At 37.5% G+C, this 9,548-nt stretch overlaps 1 protein-coding gene across 1 annotated transcript; it reads right to left on the reverse strand.

Annotated features, from left to right (window-relative positions):
• Window positions 1–5,216: 5,216 nt before the first annotated feature.
• Window positions 5,217–7,787, reverse strand: LOC130460850 (zinc finger CCCH domain-containing protein 18-like). Its single transcript, XM_056828522.1, has 4 exons — window positions 7,400–7,787; window positions 5,734–6,105; window positions 5,360–5,453; window positions 5,217–5,271 (listed from the first exon to the last, which is right to left on the reverse strand). The coding sequence occupies exons 1-3, from the start codon at window positions 7,400–7,402 to the stop codon at window positions 5,436–5,438; spliced, it is 393 nt and encodes a 130-aa protein (XP_056684500.1). The 5' UTR covers window positions 7,403–7,787; the 3' UTR covers window positions 5,217–5,271; window positions 5,360–5,435.
• Between the last annotated feature and the right edge of the window lie 1,761 nt (window positions 7,788–9,548).

Below are 9,548 nucleotides of genomic sequence, written 5' to 3' on the forward strand. Positions count from 1 at the left end.
CTGGCTGAAGATGGCGAGCCTGTTTGTGTTTTGAAGATCTCATTTTTTGAAAACTGAGGACCTGCGCGGTTAGTGACGCAGACCCCGCCGGCTGAAGATGGCGAGCCTGTTTTATTTTGAAGATTTTATTTTCTTTTCATTTTCGAAAACTGAGGACCTGCGCGGCTAGCGACGCAGACCCCGCCCGCTGAAGGTGGGCGAGCCGTGTCCGCTAAGGGTGGACGCCCCTGAATTCGTCTTTTCGATATGGAACTCGCGTGGTTCGTGGCGCGATCTTGCCCGATTGAGGTGGGCAAGTCGTGATTTCTTTTGAGAATTTATTTTATTCATTCTTTGCAAGAGCGAATTCTTTCGAGGGATGCTCGGATTTAGTTGTAACCTGCATGTGGGTTGACAACGTGCTTAGACGGACCATTGTCTTGTGGTCATCATCTTTCATGGTTTTGAGCTAGTCTTTATGGCCCAATCTTGCCACTACCTGGGTCCTTGATTAGGGGACTATGTATAAGCATCAATGGCGACCTTTATCTTGAGGTCGTAAACCGGTTTTATTTTTTGAGACATCCAAACACGGGACTTCATACAGCGTAGTCTGGGAATATTTTTTTTACTTTGCATAATATATATTTTCCTTCGAGCCCCCCAAGCATTCGTGCTTGACGGTCATTTCTTGTCAAAGAGGTTCCTTGGGGATACGCATTCTGTAATGTCCTTGATCGTGTTTGAGATTATGCTCGTAAGTGCGAGCGATCTTTGTAGTGGTGTGCTACTCTTAACAAAGCTGTGTGGTGCGACTTTCAGCAAAGAAATCGGCAACTTTCAAGTCAAATGAATATGGCAGGGCCCTATAGAAGTCAGAGAGGGTCTGGGATCATTTTCGGCGCCCAAGCCTGGGCGTTAAAGATTTCGGCGCCCAGCGCTGGGCGCTGAAAATAATTCCTGGCGAGCTTTCTTGATGACACGGTTGGCCTCTTGTTCGTTCGTTTATTTCACTTGGAAGTTCTATGTATTCTCTCATCTTTTGTTTTTTTTCTTTATTTTTAGAACGTGATGATTTTTTTTTTGAGAAGTCGTGGCCGATTGGTGGACTATGGTGCTTGTCGCTTTGGGGCGATTATTTTATGGAACCGTTGCTCTTTAAGGCGTACAGTTATTGCAACAGTTGGGCGAGTCTATATGGCCCGAGGAACATACCTTGAGGCGTAAGACTTTGACCGATCTTGTTGTTGTATATTTTTCCTTTTGAACGCGTTCGTGAATGTTCGATACTTAGAATGATGATATGTATGTGCAAACGAGCGTTCATAGAATGGCCGTTGTGTGCGGTCCATTAATCAGTTTGCTTGAATCATTTTTTTTTTTTTTGAGCAATGACTGATTTTGAATAGTTCGCTTAGAAGCTTGATAGGGTTCAGGCCCATTCATGAAGTGGGCTCAAACATCGTGCCTCACTAGTAGAAAAAACCCTTATTGCAGCGGGCTTTTAGACCCCTGTTGCAGCGTACATCGTATGCTGCAACTAGGGGGCCTGCAACAAGTCTGAACTTGTTGCAGCGTACAATGTTCGCTGCTAAAAGGTGTTTTTTGCAGCGTACATATGTATGTACGCTGCAACAAGTGCCAAAAAATTGGCAAAAATTTGGACTTGTTGCAGCGTACATATATTTGTACGCTGCAACAAGTCTGAACTTTTTGCAGCGTACATTTATTTGTACGCTGCAACAAGTCTGAATTTTTGCGAAATTTTTTTCCCTTGTTGCAGCGTACAATATATATATACGCTGCAACAAAGCACTTTTGGCGGGAAAATTCTAATTTTGTTTAGGGATACCTAGAGTTCCTTGCACCAAATATAGAAACCTGTCAAAACAATAATAGAATAACGCAACCTGTATAACAAATATAAAAACAACAACTGGAGTTTTGTATACTATATATCCCAAAACCAAGTTAAGTGCACATATTACATTTAAATATATGTTCCAATTTCAACATAAACATACATTTTAATATAAAATTTATTCTATAACAACTAAACCAACTCGATCAAGCGCGCTAAAGCCAATAATAAATACTTGCTGGTAAAAAACTTAGCCCATTGCTCACGAACCACATCAAATTCCTCGCATAAGGCGCAATCCTCGGAGTGTAGACCTTTACAAAAACAGAAATTTAATTTAAACATTAGATTAAATACAAATTAAATATCACATTTTAACATTCAAGAAACTAATGACAATATCCTAATAGTCTAAAATGAGTCCTTAGGTTCTTTAGTTCAAAGTTAGGAGCGAAAATGTCATTTTAGCCTAAATATGACCTATAATGACCCAATGAGCCTATAGGTGCATAAATAGATTGGAACGAGTCTTAGATCGTTAAAATTATGCATATTAAACATGTAATAAGTTTTAAATGAGTCCTTAGGTTCTTTATTTTAAAGTTGGGAGCGAAAATGCCTTATTTTAGCCTAGATATGACCTATAACGATCAAACAAGCATTAAATGGGTATAAGTAGATTAGAATAAGTCCTAGAAACTCAAAACTAAGCTTATTAATCATATAATAATTTAAAAATGAGTCCTTAGGTTCTTAAGTTCAAAGTTGGGAGCGAAAATGTCATTTTAGCCTAAATATGACCTAAAACGACACAATGAGCCTTAAATGGGCATAAATGGATTGGTATGAGTCCTAGAAAGTTAAAACTAGAATATAAACATTTAGTAGGTTTAAAATGAGTCCTTAGGTTCTTTAGTTCATAGTTGGGAGCGAAAATGTCATTTTAGCCTAAATATGACCTACAACGACCTAATGAGCCTTAAAGGTGCATAAATAGATTGGAACGAGTCTTATAAAGTTAAAATTATGCATATTAAACATGTATTAAGTTTAAAATGAGTGCTTAGGTTCTTTATTTTAAAGTTGGGAGCGAAAATGCCTTATTTTAGCCTAGATATGACCTATAACGATCAAACAAGCATTAAATGGGTATAAGTAGATTAGAATAAGTCCTAGAAACTCAAAACTAAGCTTATTAATCATATAATAATTTAAAAACGAGTCCTTAGGTTCTTAAGTTCAAAGTTGGGAGCGAAAATGTCATTTTAACCTAAATATGACCTAAAACGACACAATGAGCCTTAAATGGGCATAAATGGATTGGGATGAGTCCTAGAAAGTTAAAACTAGAATATAAAACATTTAGTAGGTTTAAAATGAGTCCTTAGGTTCTTTAGTTCATAGTTGGGAGCGAAAATATCATTTTAGCCTAAATATGACCTACAACGACCTAATGAGCCTTAAAGGTGCATAAATAGATTGGAACGAGTCTTATAAAGTTAAAATTATGCATATTAAACATGTATTAAGTTTAAAATGAGTGCTTAGGTTCTTTATTTTAAAGTTGGGAGCGAAAATGCCTTATTTTAGCCTAAATATGACCTATAACGATCAAACAAGCATTAAATGGGTATAAGTAGATTAGAATAAGTCCTAGAAACTCAAAACTAAGCTTATTAATCATATAATAATTTAAAAATGAGTCCTTAGGTTCTTAAGTTCAAAGTTGGGAGCGAAAATGTCATTTTAACCTAAATATGACCTAAAACGACACAATGAGCCTTAAATGGGCATAAATGGATTGGAATGAGTCCTAGAAAGTTAAAACTAGAATATAAAACATTTAGTAGGTTTAAAATGAGTCCTTAGGTTCTTTAGTTCATAGTTGGGAGCGAAAATGTCATTTTAGCCTAAATATGACCTACAACGACCTAATGAGCCTTAAAGGTGCATAAATAGATTGGAACGAGTCTTATAAAGTTAAAATTATGCATATTAAACATGTATAAAGTTTAAAATGAGTGCTTAGGTTCTTTATTTTAAAGTTAGGAGCGAAAATGCCTCATTTTAGCCTAAATATTACCTATAACTATCAAACAAGCATTAAATGTGCATAAATAGATTAGAATAAGTCTTAGAAACTTAAAACTAAGCATATTAATCATATAATAAGTTTAAAATGAGTCATTAGGTTCTTAAGTTCAAAGTTGGGAGCGAAAATGGCACTTTAGCCTAAATATGACCTATAACTATCAAACAAGCATTAAATGTGCATAAATAGATTAGAATAAGTCTTAGAAACTTAAAACTAAGCATATTAATCATATAATAAGTTTAAAATGAGTCATTAGGTTCTTAAGTTCAAAGTTGGGAGCGAAAATGGCACTTTAGCCTAAATATGACCTATAACGACACAATGAGCCTTAAATAAGCGTAAATGGATTGGAATGAGTTCTAGAAAGTCAAAACTAAGCATATAAAACATTTAGTAAGTTTAAAATGAGTCCTTAGGTTCGTTAGTGACATTTTAGCCTATATATGACCTATAACGGAAAAAGAAGTCTCGAATGTGCAGAGATAGATTGGAACGAGTGTTGGAAATTTAAAACTAATCATATTAATCATGTAATAAGTTTGAAATGAATCCTTAGGTTATCTAGTTATGAATTGGGAGCGAAAATGACTTATTTTAGCCTAACTATGACCTATAACGACCAAAGTCTCAAATGTGCATACATAGATTAGAATGAGTTTTATAAAGTTAATATTATGCATATTAATCATGTAATAAGAATAAAATGAGTCATTAGGTTCGTTAGTTCAAAGTTGGGAGCGAAAAATGTCATTTTAGCCTAATTATGACCTATAATGGCCAAACAAGTCTCAAATGTGCATAAATAGATTGGATTGAGTCTTGGAAAGTTAAAGCTAATCATATAAATCATGTAGTAAGTTTGAAATGAGTTCTTAGGTTCATTAGTTCAAAGTTGGGAGCGAAAATGTCATTTTAGCCTAAATATGACCTATATAGCCAAACAAGTCTCAAATGTACATAAATAGATTGGATTGAGTCTTGGAAAGTTACAACTAATCATATGCCTATTTCCACCCAAATCCAAGAACAACCTATGCCTATTTCCAAAAAAGAAAAAGGGAGGGAAAGAAAAAGAAAGATAATACAAGAGCATGTTAAAGACCAAAAAATAAAAACAAGTAGAAACTTAGCCGATTTTCATATTAGCTTTATGACTTATTTTTTCCCCACATGGAATCCTTCTTCAGCTAATTCCATTAATTAATTAAATGAGAAAACAAATTAAATAATTAACCAACACCAAAGTACATGCAAGAAACAAAATTAGATGTCTTACTTTTTTCCTCAGCCGGCTTTTCCTTGCTGCCTCACAGTTCTGAGCAAGCCTTCGTAGAGTCTATAATAATAAATCTTTAAAGATGTTACAAAAATGAAGCTACAAGATGTCAAATAGCATGAAAAGAGAAGAGTGAACAACTTCTAACCTTATGATCAGTCTCCTTCGATCTGTCACTCGAATGATAATGACATTGCTTCTGCCCTATCCCCACTAGCTTGAACTCAGGGGTCTACATTTTGCTAAAGCAGAACAATAATACTACTTTAAGTTTCAAACCACTGATAGGGTTTCCTTCCACTTCGAGGAAGAACAAACAGATAAAAACCATCTTGCCAAAGAATGACAACACCTCCTACAAGGCATCTTATTTAAATACTCTGCCATTACCTATATATAGCTATAATAAGACAAGCAAGTACAAAACAACAAATACAGACCTACAAAGTATTGAGTAACTATAATGTTGTGGTGGTGGGGAGTATAACAACAGGGGCCAGCTTTAGATTACAAGGAACTCACCATCATCTTCTCTGACGTTGGATTGAGGAAAGAAACTCTGGCGGAAGAAGAACCATCCAACTGAACAATTTGACCATTATACCAACGCCCATCGGTGTGGCGGAATCTACATTTTGATCCAATAAAATAACTTGGGTCTCCCAATATTTCTGCCTCAACATTAGTAGAATCTAATGGTTCTACCTCTAAGTCTTCGCACGGAAGTTGGGAACCACCCAACTTTGCTGGATTTATAAGCTCGACCGCAGCGTCTTTATGGGAATATATAGAGTCCTGCACAGCTGAATCAACTTCACGTAACAGCCGGGCACGTTTTAGGTGAAAAAGTCCTTCCTCTGCATCTTTAATGGAAGAAACAAGCTCGTCTTGGACCTGCATCAACATACAGCAATGTGTTGATTCAAGAAACCAGCCAAATGAGCATGCATATACAATTTCACTTCTGCTATCCCTTTTTGTATAAACAAGAAAAAAAGTTGGAGAGGAAGCTGATATGCTGAATAAAGCAAGAAACTGGACACTCGCATCTTTATCAGTATTTATCACTCTATGAGAACAACTGCTATCACGAAGAACATTACAGAAAAACACAGATATCCTACGAAGAACATTACAAAAAGGTAACAAGTACGGAGTAAAATACATTGATCACCGACATATCAAAATGTTCCTTAAGGCCTGAGATTAGACCTGAACTCCTGGTGGTTTATTTCCTGAAAACAAAGGCTAGAAGAATAAAATAACACATGGCACCTGCCTCCTTTCACCCTATTATTCACCACAGAACCGTGCTAGAAGGGTGATTGTTGTTTTCTTAATCTCTCATAAATTATTCTCCAAATATCCATTCCCAAGCTCAAACCTCTCAAAAACCTGAGCCTTTGGAACCTAAAAACGTCAAATCAATTGTAGAACAAGTACAAAAAACCCACAAGAAATCAACCAACCAACACCGTAAAATTACACAATGACATTCCTTAGGTTTTCTGCTAAAAAATCACTTCATAAGCTTGAAGCTTGACACCAATTAATCTACAGAGTAACGGAATGCAATTGAAAACACAACGAAAGCTAATGTGAGCTAATTGGTATTCACAAAACCCATTTGTCTCCAGATTAATGTTGCATAATGAGCATAGTTTATGACAAAACAAACAAAATTCTAGGTTAATCCCAAAAAAAAAAACAAGAAAAAGGGTCATCTAACATCTATTGCAAACAAATGTTCAAGGGTAATCCCCAAATAACCAATATAGTCATATTTACAGACCATAAATTATTAGCAAGATGGATTTTAGCTTAATTAGAGCGTCAAACATGCGATTCAACATGATGAATTGAAGCAAATTTATAAAAATAGAAGCAGAAATCGATCATATTAGGAATACCCTAAATTAAACCTAATAATAAAACATAATGGTAATTAAATTGAAGGATAGAGAAAAGGATTACACTAAGAAGCTCAGAGCTTTTTCCCTTAAACGAAAATCAAAACGAAAATCAAAACGAAAATCAAAACGAAAATCAAAAACGAAAATCAAAACGAAAATCAAAACGAAGATCAAAAACGAAAATCAAAAACAATAATCAAAACGAAAATCAAAAACTAAAATTGAACCCTAATCTGAAAACGAAAATAAAAAACGAAAATAAAAATTGAACACACCATAGCAAAACCACCGGAACCACGACGCCGAGCAACCACCGGAACCACGACGCGACGGGGAAATGCTGAACCCCCGGCCGACCAAGAATATAACCTTTCAGTGACAGGCCGCGCGAGAATTGAACGGGATGGGGGAGATGAGGCTAGAACACCACACACCGGCGAAGACAGCGACGCAGGGCTGAGCAACGCTTGGGTTCGACGGCGACGTAGGGCTGAGTTCGACGGCGACGCAGGGCTGAGTTCGACGGCTGAGTTCGACGGTTTGTTTGGATATTTGTTTAAGGGAAAAAGCTTGGAGCAGAGAAAGAACAACGTACGTTTGAGCCCGCTCGTTTGAGCGCGGTTTGTTGCATAGGAAAGTAAATTTTTTTGAAACGCGGACTTGTTGCAGCGGGCAATAACATGTACGCTGCAATAAAGTCGGGTTGTTGCTGCGGGCTTTTATTTTGTACGCTGCAACAAACACATTTGCTGCGAACAACTAAAATGTACGCTGCGATAACCCTTTAAAGGGTTTGACCCGCGTTGACCGACTGGTTGTTGAAGCGTATTTATACATGTACGCTGCAACAAGGGGGCTGCAACAGGGGTTTTTTCTACTAGTGCCTTTTCGTTTGTTCAAACATTTGCTTCGAGATTTTTTATTTTGCCATGGTTGTTTCGTAGCTTGGAGCCCCCAAGTATGCATGTTGGGATGCTTCCTTTTGGCGTACGATTTTCGTAGGTTCTTTCGAGAAAGATTCCTTGGGGTTCCGCTCGTGTAGGTGCGAGCTATCCCTTTCGTGGTAGGTAATACTTTGCTACTTTTAATCCTTAATGTAGAAGTCGTGTGGCTTGCATTCAGAATTTGGGCGATAAGTAGTTTTTTGCCTCTTTTACACATGCTCTTGGTCGTGCCTACATTAGTGCAATATGCCTTACTCTTTTTTAGACTTGTACCGTGGGATGGTTGAACTTATGGTGCAACGTAGGCTTGTGTGGCCTAACCGCATGTCTTAGAACATTCCTCCAGGTGTTGGGATATTATTATTTTTTGCATTGGAGTACTTCATCACGCCTCGTTTAGGTGCTCGAATAAGTGTAGCACCTTCTGCGTGGGTGTATACGGTTTATTACTTCGTTCGATGCGAGGATTCATAGATGTTTCTTTCTTTCTTTTTTTTATATCTGGGCAAAACTTGGCTAGCAGAAAGATTCAGCGCCCAGGCTGGGGCGTTACAGATATCGGCGCCCAGCTCTGGGCGTTGAAAATGATTTCTGGGTATATTTTGGCAGTTCTTATGCTTGATTTTTTTTCTTTCGCTTTTGCTTTGGAATGAGGTAGACTGTGTAACGGGCGCTTGTAGGGCGAGCGTTATGTGCAGTAGTTTGATCGGAGTTTTGGCGACTCGCGATTTTCAGTTACCCTTGTTAGTGGGGTGACTTTATATGTTCTAAGTAGTGCTTAGAATTTGGGAGGGGTCATATGTCTGAGTAGGGTGAGCCTTGGTTAAGTGCCAAGTCCTATTGACAATGTCTGTTTTTTTTTCAAAGGGGATTCGCAAGCATTTGAATTACCATGAACGGGTGCCCTGAGTTCGAAGGAACGATGGGGCGATGCCGTAGAACAATTCTCTTTATTGCAAGCTTACTGCCTTTACTACTTGTTGGCGATCATGAATGTGTCTAGTGGTGAAAGAAGGTCTTTAAGCGAACGACCATGTCTAGTGGTGAAAGAAAGTCTTTAAGTGAGTTAGTTCGCTTTAGGGAGGGTCAAGTCGAGTACTTTAGAGGTCATGGACGCTTGCGCTAGCCCCCCATTCAATTGAGGCAATGTGATCTTTTGAGTCTTGGCTAAGTGCCTGGGAGTGTGAGTGCTCCTTCTGGCAAGGGTACGTGCCCCTATTATTTTTCGATGTGTGCTCATTAATTTTGGCATCTTGATGACTTGGATTCTTCCTTTGACTTAAATTTTTCTTTCGACTTGGATTGCAAGTAATTAAATTTCAATAAGGGACTCTATTTCTTATTCTTGTTATTCTATAGGCTTTAATATTTTTGCAAATTGGTTGGACCGAATCATGGATTGCCTACGTATCCGCCTTAAATAGATTTAATTTGGAATCAGGTCTTGCATAGTTCTTAGCCTAGAAAATGGTTTCTTAGA

The sequence above is a fragment of the Spinacia oleracea genome, chromosome 5 (assembly GCF_020520425.1).
Source record: "Spinacia oleracea cultivar Varoflay chromosome 5, BTI_SOV_V1, whole genome shotgun sequence".
NCBI classification, from domain to species: domain Eukaryota; kingdom Viridiplantae; phylum Streptophyta; class Magnoliopsida; order Caryophyllales; family Amaranthaceae; genus Spinacia; species Spinacia oleracea.